The sequence below is a fragment of the Copadichromis virginalis genome, unplaced genomic scaffold (genome assembly GCF_057382275.1).
Source record: "Copadichromis virginalis isolate Kocher_CV1m ecotype Utaka unplaced genomic scaffold, C_Virginalis_male_GT1.1 unmapped_scaffold_1, whole genome shotgun sequence".
NCBI lineage: Eukaryota > Metazoa > Chordata > Actinopteri > Cichliformes > Cichlidae > Copadichromis > Copadichromis virginalis.
This window is the reverse complement of record NW_028188589.1, coordinates 6,391,107-6,418,810: the sequence shown is the minus strand read 5'-3', so window position 1 is coordinate 6,418,810 and position 27,704 is coordinate 6,391,107. Positions and strand designations below refer to the sequence as shown.

Sequence of the window (27,704 nt, the reverse complement as noted above, 5' to 3'; positions counted from 1 at the left end):
TGACTTCTTCAAATGCAGCTGAACTCCAGCTGGTATTTTCTTGGACTTTGCAGCTGTTTCTGGTCATCAGTTCATTCCTGCAAACCTCTGAAGCTGAACAACAATGATGCTGCATTGCTGGCTGATCCCAAAAGGTTGATTCTGTTCATCTGGACGTTTTCAGAAACGTTTGCTCACTGATCAGGTGACTTCTTCAGTCTCAGCTGACTGCAGCTTTACAAGCTTACAAACAGCACATTTGCACAATGACTGAAAGCAGCAGCACCTGATATATATGATACTAATATTGTGCTGCCCCTTTAAGGCAGGCATGATCATTTGGGTGTGTGTTTTTTGTACCAGCAGACTTGCCGTAGTACCTCACCAGTGAAAAACAGTCCTTTAGACAAACTGTCGTCTATTCCACTTTTTGTTCACTTTTTCTTGCTCAGCCTGAGAGAGCACATGCCTGTAAGCAGTTGCTATTTGTTTTGTAAGCTTTCCCGCGATAGTTATGTGTAGCAGTTTAGAGATTTGTGTGGAAAACTTTCTTTTGTGAGGAAAAACGGCCGCGATGCTAACACGTTAGCCCGTCTATGGGATTTCCCATGTAATGTTAGCATTAAGCTAATCGCTAAATGCGTGAGCCTGATAACCAGTGAAAGGGTTTGGATAAGTTTGTGTTTATGTGTTATATACATTGTAGTGCATGGCTTAATGTTTGATGTTGTAAAGAAAATTCAATTACAGCAGAAATGTAATATTTTATTTTTGTTTCTGTACCAGTTTTACAGTGCTTCAACAGTAAACATCTAAAACGTATCCGCTGACTCCTGGATGTTTATTGTGGACCTGTTAGCTATCTGCCAAGCTAGAAACCAGCTTTACACCCTAGTGAGGGCAGATTAGTAAAAAGGCATCGTCCCAACACGGCTACCTACAGAAAAGTGGATCTGCGTGGAACACAGTTTCTTCTGTTTCTTCTAAGCTACAATGGATAGTAACGACGACACGCTTGAGACGCGGTCAATATGCTCCAACACCTCACGTGCCAGTCAGCGCTCTTCAGCCAGTGCCATTGCAGCCAGAGCACGGGCAAAAGCAGAGGCTGCACGTGCTCAAGCACTATTTGCACAAAAAGAGGCAGATATGTTAAAAGCACAAGCATATATTGAGGAAGATCAACAAAAAGCAGCAGCTGAGGCTGCTAGGAAGAAAGCAGAGCTGCAAGCCAGTTTGCATACCTTGAGGCTTGAGAGCGCGGCTGCAGCTGCCATTGCTGAAGCGAATGTTCTTGAAGCAGCCGTTGAAAACGAATTTGGGGAGTTAGATCGGGTTAGCCTAAAAAATGAATACGTTGAGCGTAATCCAAGTCCTGAACCTCACCAAAACTCACAGCTACCAGAACTCATACCAACTCTGATGCACCAACTACCAGTCGACAGTGATGAGATCAGCAAATACGACTTGCCTGTTCAGAGAACATCCAAATTGAGTCAAGATGCCACTCCCTTTTACCCTCGTACTCAAAGCCCCTGCAGGACAGCCCCGTTCAAGCAAGAACATTCACACAGCTTAAATCCATCCAGGGATACCTACAGACACCAGACACAGTCACATGATATGAGACAATACAGCAGTAGCTACCAACCGCCTCAGTCTCATACAGGTGCTGCCAGGACTGACGAGCCCACTTCATCATCGACCACAGACTTGGCCAAGTATCTAATACGGCGAGAGATGATAAGCTCTGGGCTGTTAAGGTTCGACGATCAGCCAGAAAATTATTGGGCCTGGAAGCAATCTTTCCACAGTTCTACAGAGGACTTAAAACTGACGTCAAGAGAGGAGCTTGATCTGCTATGTAAATGGCTGGGACCAAAGTCATCAGAGCATGCTAAGAGGATACGAGCAGTCCACATACACGATGCAGCTGCAGGTGTAAGAATGGTATGGCAAAGGTTGGAAGACTGCTATGGATCGCCAGAAGCAATTGAAGAAGCTCTCCTAAAGAAACTGGATGATTTTCCAAGAATCTCAAATCGAGAAAATCAAAAGCTGAGAGAGCTGGGAGACATTCTCTTGGAGCTTGAAGCCGCCAGAGCCAATGGGTTCCTACCAGGCCTCAGTTACCTGGACACATCTCGGGGCATCACTCCAATCATCCAAAAGTTGCCATACTCCCTGCATGACAAGTGGGTCTCTTTAGCATCTCGTTACAAAGAAAATCATCAAGCGTCTTACCCACCGTTCTCCTTCTTCGCAAAGTTTGTTTGTGATCAAGCCAAAACGCTCAATGATCCAAGCTTTGCCCTTCTTACAAGTGGTTGGAGGACGGGGAAGCCAGAACACCCCTTCAAATCAAACATGAAAATACCCATTTCTGTCAAAAAGACAGAAGTCTCCTCAAACTCTAAAAGCATGCAAGCCAGCCCCTCAGGGAAGAGGAGGGCCGAACCAGATGAACAATGCCCACTCCATAACAAACCACACCCCCTCAGAAACTGTCGTGGGTTTAGGAGTAAATCTTTGGATGAAAGGAAAGCTTATCTTAGAGAGAATAATATTTGCTTTAAGTGCTGTGCTTCGTTCACTCATCTAGCGAAAGACTGCCACAAAAACGTTCAGTGCAGAGAGTGCAAGAGTGAGAACCACCCTACTGCGCTACACCCAGGGCCGGCCCCCTGGATATCAGAGACTCCTGTAACCGCAAGAGAGCAAGGCGGGGAGCAAGGAGAAGAAGCTCCTCAAGCTGTCACAGCAAAATGCACAGACATTTGTGGGTCTACCGTCAGAGCAAAGTCGTGCTCCAAAATTTGTCTTGTCAGAGTTTATCCAGCTGGCCAGAGGGAGAAAGCTGTTAAGGCGTACGTTGTTCTCGACGAGCAAAGCAATAAGTCTTTGGCAAGAACAGAGTTTTTTGAGCTTTTTGGAGTTACAGAGGGCGCAGCAGCATACACCTTGAAGACCTGCTCAGGAGTTATGGAAACAACAGGGCGCCGAGCTAACAATTTCATCATGGAGTCATTAGATGGTAAGACTCACATTCCACTCCCCACCTTAATCGAATGTGACATGCTTCCTGACGATAAGTCTGAAATCCCCACACCTGAGATCGCCAGACATTATCCACATTTCAAGCGGGTTGTGGATAAAATCCCGGCTATAGATCCATCAGCAAGCATCCTGATCTTGCTCGGTCGAGATGTACCACAGGCACACAAGGTTCGAGAGCGATGCAATGGGCCCCACGATGCCCCCTACGCCCAGCGTCTCGACTTGGGATGGGTGATTGTGGGAGAGGTTTGTCTCGGAAGAGCTCACAAACCAGAGTTTGTAAACGTCTATCGGTGCAACGTGCTGAGTAACGGTCGTACCTCTCTGTTCGACCCTTGCACTAACAGTTTCCACATCAAAGAGAAGCTTGACACTCCAGAGCAGCATCATCAGTTTCTAGGAGCTAACGCATCCGAAATCCTGTTTGATGGGAAAGATGGCCTTGGTGAAGGGGTCTTCCGGCAAACGCCACACGACAACAAACCTGCTATGTCTGTGGAAGACAAACTCTTTCTGGAAATAATGGACAACGAGGTCTTCATAGATGACTCGAATAGTTGGGTGGCACCACTACCCTTCAGGCAACCAAGGCACAAACTCCCTAACAACCGAGCCCAAGCAGTCAAGCGTCTTTTGACATTACGGCACATGCTGGAGAAGAAACCAGATATGAAAGAACACATGATTGCCTTCATGCAGAAGATCTTTGAGGCAGGTCATGCTGAACCAGTACCACCACCCACTGGTGAACAGGAGTGCTGGTATTTACCAATCTTCGGAGTGTATCATCCGCGAAAACCAGGTCAGGTACGGGCAGTGTTCGACTCCAGCGCTAAGCAGGATGGTGTCTCACTGAATGACATCCTGCTGAGTGGCCCTGACTTGAATAATTCACTTTTAGGAGTGCTCATCCGCTTCCGCAAGGAACCTGTAGCGGTGGCAGCAGACATAGAACAAATGTTCTATTGCTTCAAAGTCCGCCACGATCACAGAGACTTCCTACGTTTCCTCTGGTTCGAGGACAATGACCCCACCAAGCGCATCACAGAGTATAGGATGGCCGTGCACGTATTTGGCAACAGCCCCTCTCCTGCTGTTGCCATATACGGCTTGAGAAGAGCAGCTTTGCAAGGACAGGAAGACCAGAGTGCAGAAGCAAAGCAGTTTGTTCTAAAGAACTTCTACGTGGACGATGGTCTTGCTTCCTTCCCCACCGATGACAATGCCATCCAAGTCCTGAAGGAAACCAAGGAGATGTTGGCTGATTCCAACATACGGCTACATAAGATAGCCTCCAACCACGACGTAGTAGTGGAGGTGTTTCCGCCTGAGGAACGTGCTAAAGAGCTGAAAGACCTAGAGCTAGGTGTGGATCCGTTACCTATGCAGAGAAGCTTAGGTCTCAACTGGCACCTTCAAACCGACAGCTTTACCTTTCTTGTCTCCCAGGAGGAGAAGCCCTTTACCCGTAGAGGTATTCTCTCCACAGTTAACAGCATATTCGACCCGTTGGGGTTTGCAGGTCCTATAGTAGTCCAGGGCAAGGCTATAGTCAGAGAGTTATGCGCTGAGCATTGCGATTGGGACACCCCGATACCTGCTGAAAAAGTGGCACAGTGGAAGTCTTGGAGAGACTCACTGAAGGCACTCGAGCAACTTCACATACCAAGGCCATACCTACCTGTTTCTCTGCTTTCCACACGGCACAGGGAGTTATGTGTCTTTTGCGACGCGTCCACCATGGCCATCTCTGCAGTTGCCTACCTCAGGGCAGTTGATGATGAAGGACACTGTCTTGTAGGATTCTGCATGGGGAAATCTAAGTTAGCACCCCGGCATTCCCATACTGTACCCCGTCTAGAGCTTTGTGCGGCTGTACTAGCAGTTGAGCTGGCCGATATCTTGAGGGATGAGCTAGATGTAGAAATCCACACAGTGAAGTTTTACACCGACTCCAGAGTTGTGCTGGGCTACATCTGCAACGCCAACCGGAGGTTTTATGTGTATGTTGCTAACAGAGTAGCATGCATCCGGAAGTCTTCGCAGCCTGAACAGTGGCAGTTTGTCAGTTCAGAACACAATCCTGCTGACCATGGTACCAGACCAGTTCCAGCTGCACTGTTGAGAGATACAAACTGGTTTTCTGGGCCATCATTTCTTGAAAACGACGAGCGAGTTGCACTTACCCCACCAGAGTTCTTTGAGCTCGTTGAACCAGACGGGGATGCAGACGTGCGTCCACTAATAGCAGCCTTTGCGACAGGAGCTTCTGAAAGACAGCTTGGTTCACACAGGTTCGAGCGCTTTTCCAGCTGGAAGACACTTGTATGTGGCATAGCAAAGCTCATCCAGAAAGGCAGATCCTGTGCTAAGATCCTGGAGGGAGATTTGACAAAGGTAGATGAGCATATACAGGCAAGAACAGTAATTGTACAGACTGTACAGCACGAGGCCTTCAAAGAAGAACTCAAGAGCCTGTTCAAAGGAGAACTTGTCTCAAAACGCAGTCCTCTCAGGAAACTTGACCCTTTCTTGGATTCAGATGGTGTACTGAGAGTTGGTGGCCGCACGTCATTATCCGCAATCTCATGGGAAGAGAAACATCCCATAATCATTCCCAAAAGCAACCACATTGCTACCTTGTTGGTGCGGTATTATCATGAGCAAGTAGTACACCAAGGTAGGCACTTCACGGAAGGGGCCATCAGATCCGCTGGACTGTGGATTCTGGGAGGAAAAAGACTTGTATCAAGTATCATACACAAGTGTGTCATCTGTAGGCGGTTGAGAGGAAGTCTGGAAAAACAAAAAATGTCCAACTTACCTGCTGATCGGTTGACCCAATCTCCTCCTTTCACCCAAGTTGGATTAGATGTTTTTGGACCATGGACGGTTTGTGCCCGTCGCACGAGGGGAGGCCTTGCAGAGAGTAAGCGCTGGGCTGTTATGTTTACTTGTTTAGTAACAAGGGCAGTTCACCTGGAGGTGATAGAATCTCTGTCTACGTCAAGCTTCATAAATGCGCTTAGGCGATTCACTGCCATCAGAGGTCCAGCAAAGCTCTTTCGTTCAGACCGAGGCACAAACTTTGTCGGTGCATGTAAAGAACTTGGTATAACCCCAGAAGATGCAACACTTCATTCTTACCTCAGAGACCAAGGCTGCACGTGGGACTTCAATCTTCCACACTCCTCCCACATGGGGGGAGCATGGGAAAGAATGATAGGGATGGCTCGCCGCATTTTGGATAGCATCTTACTCAAGATGCATTCCCCTAGTCTTTCACACGAAGTGCTCACCACGTTGATGGCAGAGGTCGCAGCCATCATGAATGCCCGGCCAATAGTCCCTGTGTCGTCAGCTAATCGCTAAATGCGTGAGCCTGATAACCAGTGAAAGGGTTTGGATAAGTTTGTGTTTATGTGTTATATACATTGTAGTGCATGGCTTAATGTTTGATGTTGTAAAGAAAATTCAATTACAGCAGAAATGTAATATTTTATTTTTGTTTCTGTACCAGTTTTACAGTGCTTCAACAGTAAACATCTAAAACGTATCCGCTGACTCCTGGATGTTTATTGTGGACCTGTTAGCTATCTGCCAAGCTAGAAACCAGCTTTACACCCTAGTGAGGGCAGAATAAATATAATACATATACATATATAATCCATACTAATGATGAAGGAACTGAGCTCACAGTCCATTGTTCATTCAGTGAACTACTCAGTTTATTTTGGGCCTCAGAAATGCTCACTCTGTTTGTACATCACTGTCAGCAATAGACTCATTCTGCTGTGTGGACAGGAACACATGTGACATCACTTCCTGTTTGTTTGTGACTGAAGAGGAAGAAGTTTACAAGGAATCATTTAGAAGAGTTTGAAACATCAACTGATTGAATCCATGAATCTGAAAACGTGTTTGTGAGTGAAAGAGACAGACATGTACAGACTGAACTATCTGTTCAACAGTCAGAGTGTTTCTGTAACAGGAGACACTCTTTACACTCCACTCAGCACAGGGACACTGAGGCACCAGACCAGACTGTAAACCCAGGATAAAGAGTTTGAGTGAATGTGGTGTTGAAGGTGTGGAGGTGGATCAGAGTGTCAGAGGAGACTCTGTAGAAGGACAGAGTGCCAGCAGGACAGTCCACATACACTGCTGCTCTGTTAGAGACCGAGGAGGAGGAGGAGGAGGAGATGGATGTTTTTATTTTATTGTGCCAGACAGACTGAGGACCATCATTATAGCACTCCAGACTCCAGGACTGATCATTCCATCCAAACACACAGTCACTGTCTCCTTTCCTTCTGATGCTTCTGTAACTCACTGATATATAAACGTCTCCTCTCCACTCGACCTCCCAGTAACAGCGACCAGTCAGACCATTTCTACACAGCAGCTGATGATAATAATCAAATCTGTCTGGATGATCAGGATATGACTGAACCTCCTCCACACGTGTCACCTTCCTGTTGTTGTCAGACAGTTGGAGCTTTGTGTTCACTGTGTTTGTGTCGATTGTGAGTTGACAGGAATCTGATGGAGAGAACAAACACAATCCAGCTGCAGTTATTGATCCATCATCTGTTCATTGATTGACACTTTGATGATGACTCCTGACATGATGAAGATGGTTGAATGTGTGCTGCTTTGTTTTCATGAATCCCATTAAAAACACACTTACACTTCCTCAGACCTGGTCTCAACCATCGGACTCCAGCAGGCTCCACCCTGAAAGGAGGAGGGGGGTCAGAGCAGCACAGTCAGCATGCACACATGGACATTACATGGCTCTCACACACACACTGTTACACACTGAGCTCAAAGCTCGGCTCCACTGTTTTATTCAAAGAAATCTACATTTATTTATCAGCACATTTAAAAACAGCTTGAGCCAAAGTGCTGCACAGAGTAGAGAGAAAATAGGAAACATACACAGTAATGACTATAAAGACTGGTCAGGATTGAAAGCTACAGAGTACAAATGTGTTTCCAACCGGCTTTTAAAAATGTCCAGTGTTGGTGACGACCTGATGTGAAGGGCGACTGTTCCAGAGTTTGGCTGCAGCCATCGATAAAGCTCACCTCTGTTTTTACGTCTAGTTCTGGTCAGAAGCTGCTTATCTGCAGACCTGAGGGCTCCACTTGGATTCTTTTGTTAAAGAGAGATAAGATGGAGCCAATCCATTCACAGATTTAAAGACAACCAGATCTGGAAGTGGATTCTACCACGTACTGGTAACCAGTGGAAAAAGCTGGTGATGGGTCGTCTAGCACAGACCCACCGCTGGAACCAGACAATTGATGAGGGAGAGAACTGTGACAGCGCCGTTCCTTCACTTGACCTCAGTCGCTCTCGTCTGCTCCCTCGTAACACTGCTCTTTATTGAGCTTACATGAATATGCACAAGTTCATTATGACGTCTTACACAGGTATGAACAAAGAGTACCAGTCTGTGCATAGTGTGTGTCTGTGCGTGTGTGTCTGTGCGTGTGTCTGTGTGTGTGTGTCTGTGTGTGTGTCTGTGTGTGTGTGTGTGTGTGTGTGTGTGTGCGTGTCTGTCTGTGTGTCTGTGTCTGTGTGCGTGTGTGTGTGCGTGTCTGTGTGTGTGTGTGCGTGTCTGTGTGTGTGTCTGTGTCTGTGTGTGTGTGTGCGCGCGTGTGTGTGTGTGCGTGTCTGTGTGTGTGTGTGTGTCTGTGTGTGTGTGTGTGCATAGTGTGAGTTTGCTTGTGTCAAAATTGGGGACTTCTGTCAGCTCACACACCAGTCAATTGGGGACACCTCTACCTTTGGGGACCAAAACCACCGTCCCCAATTAGATTTACCTCTAACAACGTTCAGCATGCTCTAAAACATATTTTAATCCAAAAATCTCACCTGTCCCCAAAAGTGACATTTTTTAGATTTTTTGTGTATGTGTATGACATTGCCCCCAAAAATTTTTGCAATCTGTGTATAACTCTATGTTGCCCCTAGTGGAAGTGTGTGAAATTGCAAGAATTTCCACTGTCCCCAAAAGTGACATATCTTGGATTTTTTTGTGTGTGTATTACCTCTCCCTAACCCTTATATTATTATAGTGTAAGATTTCTTTTAATATATTGATCTTTTTTGAAAATCTTATTCAACATTCTTCTGTATGAATGGTTTTATATAAACAAACATTTGTTCTCTTGACTAAATAATAGAAATCAGTAGACTATTTAGTAGATTATATTTTTAAAGGGCAAAGAAGACACTAGAAAATACAAAAGAGTCATATTTCACGTAATTATGATATAAATAGTTTTAATATTTTTTAAAGAATTATTTGGCATGATGTGAAGCAGATGCATGAAATAATGGAGCACTTTAGGTTCATATTTGCTTTCTGAACTGCAGCTTGACATAAATTACTCTAAATTCTTGATACTTTTAGTGCAAAATATTTAAGATGTTTCTTGAATTTCTGTTGGATGGTGCAGGGATCCAAAATTTGGTGAAACAGCTGAGCTAAATTTAAATTTCAATGTTAATACCTAAAAAGCATAAAAAGTCACAAGCATATGGCATAAAACTTAATTCTCACCAAAGTTTCTTTAAGAGCTGATCAAAAACTGTGTAAGACAATGGTCATTACATATGGATCATGACAGAAAAAAAATTATATCCTGGATACAAGTGGGAAAGATTAGCTTCTGTAGCATGGTTGACTGGGTCTTAGAGATATGTGCAGAGCTTGACTCAAGTCAAGTTCAAAGTCAGCTTTATTGTGAAAACCCACATGTACAGATGATACACAGGAATTTTAAATTGTAATGCTCCCACGGTCTACAGTGTACAGTGAAAACCTTAAAGATAAAAACAAAACAAAAGTCCTATGTACAACATAATACAATGAACACTAGTGTCATACAATCAGAGTGCTTTCAGGAAAGAGTTTGTGTGCAAGTGGGGGTGGGGCAGTAAGTCAAAGGGCGATGTTTAGAGTTTTGTATGTCTGTCGGGTGGGGGGGCTCAGAGGAAAGAGATGAATGCAGGTCTGGAGTTCGTGTGTGTGTGAGAGTGAAGAGGCACAGAGCAGGGACAGCCTAAAGATAGGGGAGGTGAGGTAAGACCTCTATGTCACCATAGGCCTTGATCGCAGCCATAGAGGTGTGTGCAGCAGCATGTAGAGCAGCTTTAAAGGTATGAAAAGTGATTAAAACTTTTTTAGTTTTTTATACCTATATCTTAAGGGTTCTGCTGACAAGTTTCAGCATTTTCTGTTTGAATGTAAGAAAGTTATTTAGTAATAACTGCTAATACTGGCTTGCTAGATGTGCCCTTGATGATTTGGGAAAAAAAGATTTGAGCTAATTAGCCCGAAAAAGCTAGCCACATATAAGTTACACATTCAGAGCCGTCTTGGATTAAACATCAAGGGATGTTTGAATGAACCAAACATTCAATATTTTAGGGGATTTAATTTTTTTTATGCTTTTATGATTCTAAAATAATAAAGGATGTTTATTAGCATCCTTAAGTTTTTCATGTGCAAGCTAACAATGAGGATTATCTTGTTAATTAAGAGAGGCTAATGAAACGGAAAAAATAAATAAGCTTTATAAAGAGGAATATTATGCTATTTGTTTAATTTATTTATTTATTATTCTGAAACAAAGAAACATAAATAAACTGCAGGATTTTGAATGTCCCCATTTAGGTTAAAGTGGAGTGTATTTGTGTTAGAAACGTCCCCAAAAGTCATAAGAATATGGCATACTAGTGACTATAGTTGGATATAGTTTTGTATTTTTTTTTTTATATCATGTCCCTATTTTCTGTATAAAACTATCCATGAAGTCAGAGAACAATTTATCAATGATTCCCACACTCAAGTAAGGGCTATGTTGTAAAATCCTTCATTATGTCTAAGATTTGAAAATATGGAACAAATACCAATCAGAATGAGGATTAAGATAAAGCAATCCATCCCCCACATCATTACACATACCTCAACATATGCATATGTTTAATAATCAGAGTTCATTGTATTTACCAGTTCCAGTTATTTACCAGTTATTGTATTTTTAAAAATAATGTCATGTCCCTTTTTCAGTATAACTCCATGCATGAAGTTCGAGAACAATTTATCAATGATCCCCACACTCAAGTAAGGGTTATGTTAAAAAAAAAACCAACCCCTTCATTATGTCTAAGATTTAAAAATACAGAACAAATACCTTAATATATGCGTGTGTTTAATAATCAGAGTTCATTGTATTTACCAGTTCCCTAAGGAAAGTTTCCCATTGAATGTCCCCATTTAGGTTAAAGAGGAGTGTATTTGTGTTAGAAACATCCCCAAAAGTCATAAGTATATGGCATACCTATGACTATAGTCGGATATGTTTTTGTGTTGTTTTTTAAAAATAGTGTCATGTCCCTTTTTCAGTATAACTCCATACATGAAGTTCGAGAACAATTTATCAGTGATCACCACACTCAAGAGTTATGTTGTAAAATCCTTCATTATGTCAAAGATATGAAAATATGGAACAAATACCAATCAGAAGGAGGATTAAGATAAAGTAATCCATCCCCCAAATCATTACACATACCTCAACATATGCATATGTTGAGGTATGTGTAATGAGTTCGTTGTATTTACCAGTTCCCTAAGGAAAGTTTCTCACTGAATGTCCCCATTTAGGTTAAAGCGGAGTGTATTTGTGTTAGAAACGTCCCCAAAAGTCATAAGTATATGGCATTCTAATCACTATAGTTGGATATGCTTTGGGATTTTTTTAAAAGATGTTATCATGTTCATTTTTTCTGTATAAATCTACCTATAAAGTCAACAAACAATTTATCAGTGATCTCCTCACTCAAGTAAGGTTTATTGTTGTAAAATCCTTCATTATGTCTAAGATTTGAAAATATGGAACAAATACCAATCAGAATGAGGACTAAGATAAAGCAATCCATCCCCCAAATCATTACACATATCTTAATATATGCAGATGTTTAATAATCAGAGTTCATTGTATTAACCAGTTCCCTAAGGAAAGTTTCCCATTGAATGTCCCCATTTAGGTTAAAGCGGAGTGTATTTGTGTTAGAAACGTCCCCAAAAGTCATAAGCATATGGCATACTAATGACTATAGTTGGATATGTTGCGGGATTTTTTTTTCTAAAAATAGTATCATGTCCCTTTTTCAGTATAAATCTATCCATGAAGTCTGTAAACAATTTATCAATGATCCCCACACTCAAGCAAGGGTTATGTTAAAAAAAAGAACAACCCCTTCATTATGTCTAAGATTTAAAAATACAGAACAAATACCAATCAGAATGAGGACTAAGATAAAGAAATCAATCTGAAAAGTAGTTACACATATCTTAACATATGCATGTGTTTAATGATCAGAGTTCATTGTATTTACCAGTTCCCTAAGGAAAGTTTCCCACTGAATGTCCCCATTTAGGTTAAAGAGGAGTGTATTTGTTAGAAATATCCCCAAAAGTCATAAGTATACTGCACGGCATACCTATGACTATAGTCAGATATGTTTTTGTATTGTTTTTTACAAATAGTGTCATGTCCCTTTTTCAGTATAACTCAATAGATGAAGTTCGAGAACAATTTATCAGTGATCACCACACTCAAGAGTTATGTTGTAAAATCCTTCATTATGTCAAAGATATGAAAATATGGAACAAATACCAATCAGAATGAGGACTAAGCTAAAGCAATCCATCCCCCAAATCATTTGTGTTAAAAACGTCCCCAAAAGTCATAAGCATATGGCATACTAATGACTATAGTTGGATATGCTTTGTAATTTTTTTAAAAATAGTATCATGTCCCTTTTGCAGTATAAATCTATCCATGAAGTCTGTAAACAATTTATCAATGATCCCCACAGTCAAGCAAGGGTTATGTTTTCATTATGAAACATATGCATATGTTGAGGTATGTGTAATGAGTTCGTTGTATTTACCAGTTCCCTAAGGAAAGTTTCTCATTGAATGTCCCCATTTAGGTTAAAGCGGAGTGTATTTGTGTTAGAAACGTCTCCAAAAGTCAAAAGTATATGGCATTCTGATGACTATAGTTGGATATGCTTTGGGATTTTTTAAAAGATGTTATCATGTTCCTTTTTTCTGTATAAATCTACCTATAAAGTCAACAAACAATTTATCAGTGATCTCCTCACTCAAGTAAGGGTTATTGTTGTAAAATCCTTCATTATGTCTAAGATTTGAAAATATGGAACAAATACCAATCAGAATGAGGACTAAGATAAAGCAATCCATCCCCCAAATCATTACACATATCTTAATATATGCAGATGTTTAATAATCAGAGTTCATTGTATTAACCAGTTCCCTAAGGAAAGTTTCCCATTGAATGTCCCCATTTAGGTTAAAGCGGAGTGTATTTGTGTTAGAAACGTCCCCAAAAGTCATAAGCATATGGCATAGACTATAGTTGGATATGTTGCGGGATTTTTTTTCTAAAAATAGTATCATGTCCCTTTTTCAGTATAAATCTATCCATGAAGTCTGTAAACAATTTATCAATGATCCCCACACTCAAGCAAGGGTTATGTTAAAAAAAAGAACAACCCCTTCATTATGTCTAAGATTTAAAAATACAGAACAAATACCAATCAGAATGAGGACTAAGATAAAGAAATCAATCTGAAAAGTAGTTACACATACCTTAACATATGCATGTGTTTAATGATCAGAGTTCATTGTATTTACCAGTTCCCTAAGGAAAGTTTCCCACTGAATGTCCCCATTTAGGTTAAAGAGGAGTGTATTTGTTAGAAATATCCCCAAAAGTCATAAGTATACTGTACGGCATACCTATGACTATAGTCAGATATGTTTTTGTATTGTTTTTTACAAATAGTGTCATGTCCCTTTTTCAGTATAACTCAATACATGAAGTTCGAGAACAATTTATCAGTGATCACCACACTCAAGTAAGGGTTATTGTTGTAAAATCCTTCATTATGTCAAAGATATGAAAATATGGAACAAATACCAATCAGAATGAGGACTAAGATAAAGCAATCCATCCCCCAAATCATTTGTGTTAAAAACGTCCCCAAAAGTCATAAGCATATGGCATACTAATGACTATAGTTGGATATGCTTTGTAATTTTTTTAAAAATAGTATCATGTCCCTTTTGCAGTATAACTCTATCCATGAAGTCTGTAAACAATTTATCAATGATCCCCACAGTCAAGCAAGGGTTATGTTTTCATTATGAAACATATGCATATGTTGAGGTATGTGTAATGAGTTCGTTGTATTTACCAGTTCCCTAAGGAAAGTTTCTCATTGAATGTCCCCATTTAGGTTAAAGCGGAGTGTATTTGTGTTAGAAACGTCCCCAAAAGTCATAAGTATATGGCATTCTGATGACTATAGTTGGATATGCTTTGGGATTTTTTAAAAGATGTTATCATGTTCCTTTTTTCTGTATAAATCTACCTATAAAGTCAACAAACAATTTATCAGTGATCTCCTCACTCAAGTAAGGGTTATTGTTGTAAAATCCTTCATTATGTCTAAGATTTGAAAATATGGAACAAATACCAATCAGAATGAGGACTAAGATAAAGCAATCCATCCCCCAAATCATTACACATACCTTAACATATGCATGTGTTTAATGATCAGAGTTCATTGTATTTACCAGTTCCCTAAGGAAAGTTTCCCACTGAATGTCCCCATTTAGGTTAAAGAGGAGTGTATTTGTGTTAGAAACGTCCCCAAAAGTCATAAGCATATGGCATAGACTATAGTTGGATATGTTGCGGGATTTTTTTTCTAAAAATAGTATCATGTCCCTTTTTCAGTATAAATCTATCCATGAAGTCTGTAAACAATTTATCAATGATCCCCACACTCAAGCAAGGGTTATGTTAAAAAAAAGAACAACCCCTTCATTATGTCTAAGATTTAAAAATACAGAACAAATACCAATCAGAATGAGGACTAAGATAAAGAAATCAATCCGAAAAGTAGTTACACATACCTTAACATATGCATGTGTTTAATGATCAGAGTTCATTGTATTTACCAGTTCCCTAAGGAAAGTTTCCCACTGAATGTCCCCATTTAGGTTAAAGAGGAGTGTATTTGTGTTAGAAACATCCCCAAAAGTCATAAGTATACTGTACGGCATACCTATGACTATAGTCAGATATGTTTTTGTATTGTTTTTTACAAATAGTGTCATGTCCCTTTTTCAGTATAACTCAATAGATGAAGTTCGAGAACAATTTATCAGTGATCACCACACTCAAGAGTTATGTTGTAAAATCCTTCATTATGTCTAAGATTTGAAAATATGGAACAGTTACCAATCAGAATGAGGACTAAGATAAAGCAATCCATCCCCCAAATCATTACACATATCTTAATATATGCAGATGTTTAATAATCCGAGTTCATTGTATTAACCAGTTCCCTAAGGAAAGTTTCCCATTGAATGTCCCCATTTAGGTTAAAGAGGAGTGTATTTGTGTTAGAAACATCCCCAAAAGTCATAAGTATATGGCATACCTATGACTATAGTCGGATATGTTTTTGTATTGTTTTTTAAAAATAGTGTCATGTCCCTTTTTCAGTATAACTCCATACATGAAGTTCGAGAACAATTTATCAGTGATCACCACACTCAAGAGTTATGTTGTAAAATCCTTCATTATGTCAAAGATGTGAAAATATGGAACAAATACCAATCAGAAGGAGGATTAAGATAAAGTAATCCATCCCCCAAATCATTACACATACCTCAACATATGCATATGTTGAGGTATGTGTAATGAGTTCGTTGTATTTACCAGTTCCCTAAGGAAAGTTTCTCATTGAATGTCCCCATTTAGGTTAAAGCGGAGTGTATTTGTGTTAGAAACGTCCCCAAAAGTCATAAGCATATGGCATAGACTATAGTTGGATATGTTGCGGAATTTTTTTTCTACTGTGTGTGCGCGCGTGTGTGCGCGCGCGTGTGTGCGCGTGTGTGCATAGTGTGTGTGTGCATAGTGTGTGCGTGCGCGTGTGTGCGTGTGCATAGTGTGTGCGTGCGCGTGTGCGCGTGTGTGTGTGCATAGCGTGTGCGTGTGCGCGTGTGTGTGTGCATAGCGTGTGCATAGTGTGTGTCTGTGTGTGTGTGTGTGTGTGTCTGTGTGTGTGTGTGTCTGTCTGTGTGTGTGTCTGTGTGTGTGTCTGTGTGTGTCTGTGTCTGTGTGTGTGTCTGTGTGTGTGTCTGTGTGTGTCTGTGTCTGTGTCTGTGTGTGTGTGTCTGTGTGTGTGTGTGTGTGTGTGTTCGTGTTCCAGATGTGACCCTGTGACCCCAAAGCTGGTGCTAAGAGTCCAGCGGTCCCCCTAACAAAGGGCTCTTATACTTAACCAGACACAGAGCAGGTGTCCTCCTACACCAGGGGTCTCAAACTCGTGGCCCGCGGGCCAATTGCGGCCCGCAGGACGATAGTTTTTGGCCCCACCTTAATATGAAAATGTAATGTTAGTTTGATAATGTATGACACTTTACAGTGTTGTGGGCGGAGCTGAATTAACCCACCAATCAGGGTGGGATATGGATCTCAGGGGACACCAGCCGGGCTTGATGCAAGCAGGGAAACATTTCTCAATGAGTCAAAGTTCCAGCAGCGTTGCCCTGGAGTGTTTCTTTCTTTCCTGTGCCTGGCTGGCTTCCTCCTTTCTATTGGGCAAACGCCGACATTCGCCCCAGCGCGCTGCGTTCACAACACTTCAAAAAAAGTTGTTTTTTTAAGTTGCTGCCCAGCGGGACATTATACGTATATAGATTTATACACACGTCAGTGGGATTTAAAGTTATTTTTCCACAGAGAGAGATCTCATATTAACTCTCACAGTGATGCGTAGGCGGCGGGATAAAAGAAAAGTCATGAACTCAATGCAGCCCAATTTAGTCTGCAGTCACATAGCGACACCTGTTCATCGGCAACAACAGTCCCCGGTAACCCGGACTAATTATAGGGTCGCACCGTAATTTGTGGCTCCATGTTTTTATTTGCATCACTGCGTTTGCATTGCAGCAAACATGAACATTACATATATTTCAATATAATGTAAAAGCAGTCAAAACAACTAACATCAGAAACAGCTGATGTTATTTGTTATATGTCACGGTGTCATTTCCGCTTCTTTCTCCTGTAACAACAGCCCGGCGCCGTGAGCAGTCGCCTTTTTTGCGCTCGCTATCCCTGCACTTTCTACCATCTGCAAACGCCACGGTGTTCGTGTCGTCATGAAAGACATGAACATCGAGCGTAAAAACAAAGGAGACTGCTACCGGCTTTTTATCTGCCGATCGCCGTGCTACGGTTGCAAGAAAAAGAAGCAGAAATGACGTTCTCTACGCGTTGAGACGTTCCCCGTCCGTCGGCTAAACGCTTGATTGAAACTTCAATGCGACAGTGACACCAAGTAGAATTATAAATGTCACATAGCCCCAAACATGTCTTTTTCAAAGCCTGCGGTGAAGAGAAAGGTTGGTGATGAGCACCGACAATTTCAGGAAAAGTGGGAAATGCAATATTTCTTTGTTGAGCACAGGGGCACCCCGACCTGTCTTATTTGCACAGAGAAAGTTGCGCTGCACAAGGAATACAATTTGAAACGTCATTACACAACTAGACATGCTGAGCTGGATGCAAAATACCAGGGAGACGAGAGAGCGAACCGGGTTGCCAGTCTTAAAACAGATCTACTGAGGCAGCAAGATTTCTCCAAGAAAGCAACCAAAGAGAATAATTTTTAGAGGAAATGGAGTCAGAATATGGGGATGTGCTCGACTTCACTGAGGTACGTTGGCTCAGCAGGGGAAATGTATTAAAGAGACTTTTTGAGTTGAGAGCAGAAGTGAAGCCTTCAGAATCAGAATCAGAAACTTTATTGTCATTGTCATGAGAACAACGAAATTAAGAATGGTCCCCGATCATTGCATCATCCCTAGCAATATCAAAATATAAATAAAACAATAAAATTCAATAAATAAAATGGAGAAGGATGGAGTTAGTGTTCCTGTGCTAACTGATCCCAAATGGCTCATGGACTCAGCTTTTCTTGTTGATATGACACATGAGCTTAATGTACTGAACAAGACGTTACAAGGCCAGGGGCAACTTGTCAGTGCTGCCTATGACAACGTGAGAGCATTCTCCACAAAACTGGCGCTCTGGAAAGCTCAGCTCTCTCAGACAAACCTTTGCCATTTCCCAGCATGCAAGGCACTCGTGGATGCAGGCACACCATTCAGTGCTGACGAGTATGTTGATGTCATTTTGAGGCTACAGGAGGAATTTGATCACAGACTTGCTGACTTCAAGACACACAGAGCCACCTTTCACATTTTTGCGGACCCCTTCTCCTTTGATGTGCAAGATGCCCCTTCTGTGCTTCAAATGGAGCTCATTGAGCTGCAGTGCAACTCTGAACTCAAAGCAACGTTCAGGGAGGTGAGTGGAAAAGCAGACAAGCTTGGACAATTTTTGAGAGAATTGAGCCCTAGTTTCCCTCGGCTTTCCCGAATGTTCAAGTGGACCATGTGCCTTTTTGGTAGCACATACTTGTGCCAAAAGCTCTTCTCCACTTTGAACTTCAATAAGTCCAAGTACAGGTCCAGACTTACGGATGATCATCTTCAAGACATACTGAGGGTCGCAACTGCTTCCTTCCTCCCTTTTTTAACCATGCCTTTATTGTGGAAAACCTTTCCTTATAACAATATGAGCAGCTAATGCTAATTTGATATGAATTAGCATTATATTAGTGAGGAGTTAATGTTAAGTAGGCTACCATTAGCAGCTAAAGCTAATTTGAGGTGAATAAGCATTAGTAGCTTATGCTAATACCCTTTTCTCTTGTGTTATAATGATGTGAGACGTTAATGCTAAATAGGCTTCCATGAGTGACTCCTTTCCCTTGCATTATAAAGATGTGAAGAGTTTATGCTAAGTAAGCTGCCATTAGCAGCTAATGCTAATATTGTTTTCCCTTTCTTTATACAACTTGAGCAGCTATTGCTAAGAAGGCCACTTTTCTCTGCTAAGGATTTGTGTGACCATGATGGAAACTCTGATAAGCTAATGCTGCTAAGCTAATGCTGTTTATGGGCCCTGTTAGAATCAATATTTCAATCTCATTCTGTTGTTTGAGAACAATAACAGAAAAATGTGCACATGAGAACAAATTTATTGTGAATTCAGCTGTGAATGTACAGTTTGTCATTATTTAAGCTTCCATTTCCAAATGTTAGCTGACACTTTATTAGGTACACTGGTATCTATATCAGGTACACCTGTGACCTAAATGTTCCCGCAAACAGACTCCTTGGAGACCCCTACATAAATATCCATGAACTATCCAGCTAGACTAGTGTGTCTGTCCCTGAAAATATTCCTGCATGTGTGATTGTTCATGTGTCATCTGCCCGAAACAAACAGGAAGTGAGTGAAAGACACGGGAAATGTTTCCAGCTCTTCCTCCTCTATCAGATTTTCTCTCCATACCTGAGAGTGTCCAGTCTCCAGCCTGGATCCTTCAGTCCAGCCGAGAGCAGCTTCATTCCTGAGGGACCTGGATGATTGTAGCTCAGGTCCAGCTCTCTCAGATGGGAGGGGTTGGAGCTCAGAGCTGAGGCCAGAGAAGTACAGCCTTCCTCTGTGATCAGACAGCCTGACAGACTGCAGACACACAAAACAACAATCTATCTGTCAACAGTTGTTTTCTCTTTGTCACAATAACATCTATCCATTTACATCCATCCATTGTAACTTTATTTATAAGTGACAATACCCAACAGACAACAACAGTCATCTGAAGCTGTTTAACAGTGTAAGGTAACCGCCTCCACTGTGAGCAGCACTTGGTGATGGTGGGAAGAAGAACTCCCTTTGACACAAAGATCCTCCCAGTGAAAACAGGCTCCAGGAGGAGCATCTACCATGACTGGTTGCAGGGTGAGGGGAAAGAGAAGAGATGAGCTCAGAGAGACAAGAACAAAACAGAGAGACAAAAGTTAAGGACATGCAGTAGTGACATATAAAAGCATCAGGAGTGAAAAGTGGGGAGAAGAAAGCAGAGCATCATGGGAAGTCCACCAACAGCCCGAGCCTATAGCAGCATAACTAAGGGATGGTTCAGGGTCACCTGATCCAGCTCGAACTATAAGCTTTATCAAAAAGGAAAGTTTGAAGCTGATCTTCAAAGTAGAGAGGGCGTCTGTCTCCTGAACTCAAACTGGGAGCTGCTTCCACACCCAGTCCAACATAGCCAGGCTTTCTTTGCTGCTTTGACAAAACCTCAAATCCCAGTCAGAGATGATGAGCATCATCACAGTGATGATCATTTCTCTGTAACCCAGGCTTTCTGCTTCAGGATCTGTGCACGCTCACAGAACAAGGAGACCTTTAAACATCATTTCACTAAATGGATGGACTGAGCTCAGCCTACAGATGAACTGGTGCCAGAGATCATAAAGAACATCAAACAGTCAAATTCAACACTTTTAATGGAAATATGAGATTAATGCTGCAGACAATCATGAAGCTGCTGAATTCATGAACATCAAGAATGCAGCGAGTGGTAAAATAAAGATTTGACCTCAGTGTGCTCAGTGTTCCTGTCTATTCCTAACATATTCCTAACATGATAGCTGCACTTTAGAGCTCTAAAACTGGAACTGACACATGTTTAAACTCTACATGTTACTCAGTACATTCAGTTCTGACACTCGCCCACAGTCCAACAAAGGAAACATGGAGATCACATCAGTTTGTCATCAAAGTCTAATTATTAGGGCAACTTAACCTGTTATAATCTCGTTAACTCATTAACTGATTAACGTCAGCAATTATTTTAATCACAGTTTTTAAAATCATGATTATTGTGAAAGTGCTCACTGGCTCTGAATATAAAAGCCATGGGTCACAGGAGGGATGTTGATCAGTGCTGGCTTGAAATGGGCGTCATTATGCGTCTCAGCCAATGGGAGCATTGAGGGTGGGCCTAATACTACTGCAGCGCTCACATGACCAAGGACAGAGAGAAAGGGGCGGGGACAGAAACATGGAGACAGGTACAGATCTTTGACATGTTCATTTTAAACTGTTCCAGGAGGCAGTGTTGATACAACTAAAGTTATCTGTTGTTGAAGAAGTCGGTCTGAGGAACGTTCTTAGGATCAACAAATGACGGCATGTATGAGCCTCAAGACGCAGCATCACAAGAAGAACACATGAGCTGTAGAAAAAGGAGAGACTACGAAAGCCACGGCGTTACAACATGAACCAGCTGTTACAGATGTAACACATGAGCTGCTATTAAACATGATGTATTTCTCAGTGTCCTGTCGGTGTGTGAGAGACAAACAGCCTCTGTATGTGTGTGTAAATACAGCATGAATATGTAGAGGACATGTTTGTGGATATAAGTAAATGAAAGCTCTGCGTCATTTGAATCTTCTTGTTTCTGTTGCAGGTCTGTGACTGAACTTCTGGGAGGAGAAACGTTGGTTTCATGCTCTGTGATTCTGTGTTTTGTCATCTCTCTCAGGTGATGAACAGCTCAGATGATGACCCCGCCTACGTGGTCAAATTCAAGTCTACATTCAGAACAGACCTGGAGACACGCAAGCAAAATGCCAACATTGTATATGTGAAAACTGCTGCTGGAGCCAGATTCAAGGAGCTCAAGTGTTTACCCAGATCTTACTGAACTCACTGAAGGAACAGAGGGTTGTTGGAGGGAAACCTGTGGAAGCAACAACATCCGAGCTACCAGAGAAGAAGTTGGCCCTGTTGGTGCTTCATCAGAGTGTGAACAGGAGGAAGACTCAACAGAGAACAGTGTGGTGGATACAGAGCAGAGCCCACCATCAGTACAGAGGCCTGTCCATTAAAGTGCTGCTCCAACATGCAGCACATGTACTTGGCCACAGCTGCAACATCTGTACCTGTGAAAGCTTCTTCTCTGTTGCTGCTCATATTGTGCAGAAGAAGAGAGTTTCTTTATCATCAGAAAATGTCAATGAGCTTGTGAGTCTTAGCAGCTGGCTCGGTGCAGAGGAGGAAGAACATGTCAGTCAGAGGAAGATAAATGCAGTTCATGTTGTCAACTCAACCTGGACTGTTGAAAGAGTTTTTCTTTGTCTGGTTTCTGACTGAGATTCTCCAAAGGAAATCCAGCACAAACACACACTTCACACACTCAAAGTCCTGCACAGTAAATGAGCTGATGAGCATTTGTGCTGCTGCCTGATAACAGAACAATAGTTCTGCTGCTTCCTGTTCTGCAAACACACATTTATAAATGTTCACTTGCTGTTGATCAAAGGTATGTTGGTGGCTCTGGACGCTGAGGGAACTTTGTAAAAAACTAGATCAAATGTTAACGTCCTGGCAGAGGCAAAGAACTTTGATTTGATATTTGATTAGATTCATGTTTCAGCTCAGACTGACAGAAATATTTGAACTGCTGCTGTGTTAAAGGGAACACTGCTGTTAGAAAGCACCTGATCTGTTTCTGCACACTGAATGTTGCACTTCTCATACTGCAGTACTATTAAAATAAGTACACAATGCACTACTTTTGAACTCATGATTGAATGTTGCTGTAACAAAGCCATTAATGTGATTCAAAGTGTTCATGGTTTCCCAGCACAACAAATGATTGCACAAGTGTGACTGATCCACTTTCTAATGTGTGTGTAGCCCACACTGTGTGTCACTGTGTCACAGGTGAGTCTGTGTGTCCAGGTTCTATGAGGACAACAGGATATAGTGACTGAGTCCAGCAGCTTAAAGTCTGACTCCATCCTCCATTTAAATAACTCACAGCAACAACTGAATAGCTTTGCCTTTGTGTAGCTGACACTTCATTTTAATGTCCTTCTATTCTGGTTCATCTGGTCTCAGTTTCTATAAGCACACAGGTTTCATCAGGACTCTATGACCTCAGTAATCTTTGCTGGGCCTTAATGCTCTGAACAAAGCTGCACATCACAAGACTAAATAGAAATGAATCAGTCTTTCATTCTCACTGCTGTTTGACTTCAGCTCTCAATGTCCCACCATAACCCATGGAAAGAATTACTGTCCATCCAGGCTCCTGAACATGGAGCTGATGAAGGTGGAGTATTGTGAGGGCTGATGGAGATGATGATGAGGAATCCAGGAGCAGTGGGTGGATGGCAGCATCAGCATGAAGGATCAGTGTGAGAACACATCATCATCCACAAAGGAAACCAGTCTGAGTGTCTGACGCTCTTGTTAGAAAGACGCAGTCCCAGCAGTTAGCTTGTCTGCTAGTTAGCTGAGAGCTAGCTCACTTGTACATTGAATACCAAACTGTGTAAACCAGGGGTGTCAAACATATGGCCCGTGGGCCAAATCCAGCCCTTGAGATAATTTCATATGTCAAATATTGATGAATTTTCAGGCTTGCTGATAATCAATGTGAGCACGGCTGAGATGTTATTCTGATGAGCAAACCATGTGGCCAAACACTTTCAGAGACAGACTGGGATCATACCATTATGTGAAAGAGGACATGTCCCATAGACAGCAAGGGTAGTGGTAGAGACCAGTACACAGAGAAATGGGAGCTGTACTGAAATGCAAGCGTGTCAGGAAAGAGTGAAAAGGCAAAATGAGCAGCATCTGGCTGCATTTCAGTGATATTGGAGACCACAAAGCTGAGTGCAACATTTATACAGGAGATATACAGGAGACGCTGAGAGCAGAACTGATAAAATTAGGAGCTGGCTAAAGTGAGACCCATTTTTATTTCCACCCATTTTCCACTGTGGAGGACAAAAGGTTTCAAACTGGTCCAGGTCTTAAACCTCACGTGTTCTTCCTAATAGCAGTAAATGGATAGAAATAAGGCCTTTATGAAAACACTGAATAAAATTTGCTGCCTTTAAAAAGACTAAATGTACAGTTCAGTATTGAATACTACATAAAATAAACTATATATAAAGTGTGTCTGAATGGCAGAGATGCAGAAATATATGCATGTAGCACAGAGCCACGGCTCAGTGTCTGAATGAGTCTCACAGACCTGAATGTGCTGTTGAAGCCATTTATAATTATAACGTAATTCTTTACTCGTTTGATCTGCTCCTTACCACAAGCCACCAGACGTAGAAGGTTTTGGACTTTTAACTATATTTTCTGAAGTTTTACAACTTTTCTTACTGTTAAAAACCTCGTTATGGCCGTTCATGCTGTACAAAGTAATTAGACGTGTGGTATCTACAGAAACGTCAGGATCTCAGCTAAAAGTTCACAAAACCATCTCAACAACCACCAAACAGCTGAAACAGCAGGTGAACAGATCACACAAAAAAGATGTAAACACAAATCCCCCTGATCATCTGTTTTTTAAACATGAAGCGTCGTTTTGGACGTTCATTTACTGCTGGTTCAGTGAATTTTGGTTGGACAGTGATGAAACCTGCAGCCTCAGAATCTGTGAGAAGTCTGCTTTCAGCATAAGAGTACGTTGCCCTTCAAAACACCTCCACTTCTCCTCTTATTAGAGGACTGCCTTATTATTAATCTGCTAATTCTGTCAGTTGATGAAAGAAAAATGCTTGATCTCACCTGAGAGTTTCCAGTGTACAGCGTGGACTCTTCAGTCCTTCAGACAGAAGCTTCACGCCTGAATCCTTCAGGTTGATGTTACTCAGGTCCAGCTGTCTCAGATTAGAGGTCTGAGAGCTGAGACCTGAGGCCAGAGCTTCACAGCTTCTCTCTGACAGGTCACAGTGACTCAGTCTGAAAAATAATAGATAAACAATTACAAAAATAAAACACTTATGTTGAAGCGTAATGAGATACTATTATATTTAGCAATATTTCATCTTGTTTTGTCAGGAAACTGAGCACTGATGCAGAGCAACATGTGGAGAGAATCAGAGGAGAAGAAGTGAAGAGAGAACAGCAGTAAAACAACACTGAATTTTTCAGTGTGCTTTTGATATCAACAGAATGTGTCAAACTTCTTTATTTTGTATTTGTTTTAGTAGAATTGATGATTATCACTTAGATAACAACCACAGGCCAGGTCTAAATTGCACTTTGGTGACAGTTACACCCAGAAATATTTCAGAAACGTGGACAATTTGTGCTCCATTGTATTCAGTATTGAACAAACTGAGTACCGATGACCACTTAATATTTTTGATATTTTATTTGAGTTGTTCCACCTGATCTGTGTTAACTAGAATAAACATTTAAAAGCTAAAGCTATGATCACATATGTACTTACAGAGCTTTGTTGGAGGCTTTGACCACTGGCAGCAGCCTCAGAAGAGCCTCCTCTGAAGCAGAGTATTTCTTCAGGTCAAACACATCCAGATCTTCTTCTGATGACAGTAAGATGAAGACCAGAGCTGACCACTGAGCAGGAGACAGTTCATCTGTGGAGAGACGTCCTGATCTCAGGGACTGTTGGATCTCCTCCACTAGAGAACGATCATTCAGTTCATTCAGACAGTGGATCAGATTGATGCTTTTCTCTGCAGACAGATTCTCACTGAGCTTCTTCTTGATGTACTGGACTGTTTTCTTATTGGTCAGTGAGCTGCTTCCTGTCTGTGTCAGCAGACCTCGTAGGAGACTCTGATTGGTCTGCAGTGAAAGACCCAGGAGGAAGCGGAGGAACAAGTCCAGGTGTCCATTTGGACTCTGTAAGGCCTTGTTCACAGCACTCTGGTGGAGAGACTCTTTTTTTCTAAAAACACTAGACCGCTTGGATGTTGTTTGTTGTTGTTCCAGCAGATTGAGTCCAGAGTTGATGAAGGTCAGATGGACATGAAGAGCAGCCAGAAACTCCTGAACACTCAGATGGATGAAGCAGAACACCTTGTCCTGGTACAGTCCTCTCTCCTCTTTAAAGATCTGTGTGAACACTCCTGAGTACACTGAGGCTGCTCTGATATCGATGCCACACTCTGTCAGGTCTGATTCATAGAAGATCAGGTTTCCTTTCTGCAGCTGATCAAAAGCCAGTTTTCCCAGAGACTCCATCATCTTCCTGCTCTCAGGACTCCAGTGTGGATCTGTCTCAGCTCCTCCATCATACTTGACCTTCTTCACTTTGGCCTGAACCACCAGGAAGTGGATGTACATCTCAGTCAGGGTCTTGGGCAGCTGTCCTCCCTCTCTGGTTTCCAGCACATCCTCCAGAACTGTAGCAGTGATCCAGCAGAAGACTGGGATGTGGCACATGATGTGGAGGCTTCGTGATGTCTTGATGTGGGAGATGATCCTGCTGGCCTGCTCCTCATCTCTGAATCTCTTCCTGAAGTACTCCTCCTTCTGTGGGTCAGTGAACCCTCTGACCTCTGTCACCATGCCAACACAGTCAGGAGGGATCTGATTGGCTGCTGCAGGTCGTGTGGTTATCCAGAGGCGAGCAGAGGGAAGCAGTTTCCCCCTGATGAGGTTTATCAGCAGCACATCCACTGAGGTGGACTTTCTAGGGTCAGTTAGGATTGTAGTTTTGTGGAAGTCCAGAGGAAGTCGACACTCATCCAGACCATCAAAGATGAACACAACCTGGAAGTCTTCAAAGCTGCAGATTCCTGCTTCTTTGGTTTCAGTAAAGAAGTGATGAACAAGTCCCACCAAGCTGAACTTTTCCTCTTTCAGCACATTCAGCTCTCTGAAAGTGAATGGAAATATGAACTGGATGTCCTGGTTGGCTTTGTCTTCAGCCCAGTCCAGGCTGTATTTCTGTGTTAAGACTGTTTTCCCAATGCCAGCCACTCCCTTTGTCAGCACTGTTCTGATTGGTTCATCTCTTCCAGGTGAGGCTTTAAAGATGTCTTCTTGTCTGATGGTTGTTTCTGGTCTGTCTGGTTTCCTGGATGCTGTTTCAATCTGTCTGACCTCATGTTCATCATTGACCTCTGCAGTCCCTCCCTCTGTGATGTAGAGCTCTGTGTAGATCTGATTCAGGAGGGTTGGGTTTCCTGCTTTAGCGATGCCCTCAAACACACACTGGAACTTCTTCTTCAGGGTGGATTTAAGGTTACGGTGACAAACTGGAGCTTGAAGCTCTGAATGAGAAGAAAAATAAACACTCAATTCCAAAAAGAACTAATCTTTAAAACATGTTGCTCCATCTTCCATCTCTGGAAAATGTTCATTTATCCAGCAGCTTAAATCTTTAGATAAATCCTCTTACTGCTCTGCAGACGGTCAGCCAGCTCCTCCTGCTTCATTCTCCTCAGGAAGTCCACTGTGATCTTCACAAATGCCTCTCTGCTGCTGCTCCTCTGACTCTCTAAGCATTCTGGGTAACCTGGACTCAGAACCTTCTGGATCTTCTTCAGCTCGTTCTTCACAAAAGTGATGATGTTGTCCTCCAGCAGCTGGAACAGAATATTTATGAATGAGCCAATCAGACTGAAATCATGGAGCCAAACATCAGATCCATGTTGGACACACTGACGATCCACTGGTCTACAAAGAGCAGCATGGAGATGACTGTGAACAGAACAGATGTAACAGTAGTTGTTGTACATGTACAGACCATAAATATGGAGTCCAGCTGTGTTTGATGCTGCTGGGCAGACTGACCACTGGGAACCTCTGAGCTCTGCTGCTCCACT

At 42.1% G+C, this 27,704-nt stretch overlaps 3 protein-coding genes across 3 annotated transcripts in view; 1 reads left to right on the top strand and 2 right to left on the bottom strand.

Moving 5' to 3' along the window:
- The first annotated feature begins 303 nt into the window (after nt 1-303).
- On the top strand, nt 304-6,408 carry LOC146679678 (uncharacterized). The gene is made up of 2 exons (XM_085450411.1): nt 304-450; nt 766-6,408. The coding sequence occupies exon 2, from the start codon at nt 973-975 to the stop codon at nt 6,406-6,408; it is 5,436 nt and encodes a 1,811-aa protein (XP_085306537.1). The 5' UTR covers nt 304-450; nt 766-972.
- A 137-nt stretch (nt 6,409-6,545) lies between these two features.
- On the bottom strand, nt 6,546-21,077 carry LOC146679677 (stonustoxin subunit beta-like). Its single transcript, XM_085450410.1, has 4 exons — nt 20,983-21,077; nt 19,591-19,764; nt 7,727-7,773; nt 6,546-7,578 (listed from the first exon to the last, which is right to left on the bottom strand). Exons 1-4 carry the CDS (start codon nt 21,075-21,077, stop codon nt 7,049-7,051), a joined length of 846 nt encoding a protein of 281 aa, XP_085306536.1. The 3' UTR covers nt 6,546-7,048.
- A 3,606-nt stretch (nt 21,078-24,683) lies between these two features.
- The window catches only part of LOC146679671 (protein NLRC3-like), a 97,316-nt gene continuing 94,295 nt past the window's right edge, over nt 24,684-27,704 (bottom strand). The window contains exons 4-7 of the mRNA XM_085450112.1: nt 27,626-27,704; nt 27,278-27,464; nt 25,355-27,149; nt 24,684-24,861 (exon numbers count right to left, since the gene is read on the bottom strand). Coding sequence (XP_085306238.1) covers nt 24,684-24,861; nt 25,355-27,149; nt 27,278-27,464; nt 27,626-27,704 — 2,239 coding nt within the window. The remainder of the gene's footprint in view (nt 24,862-25,354; nt 27,150-27,277; nt 27,465-27,625) is intronic.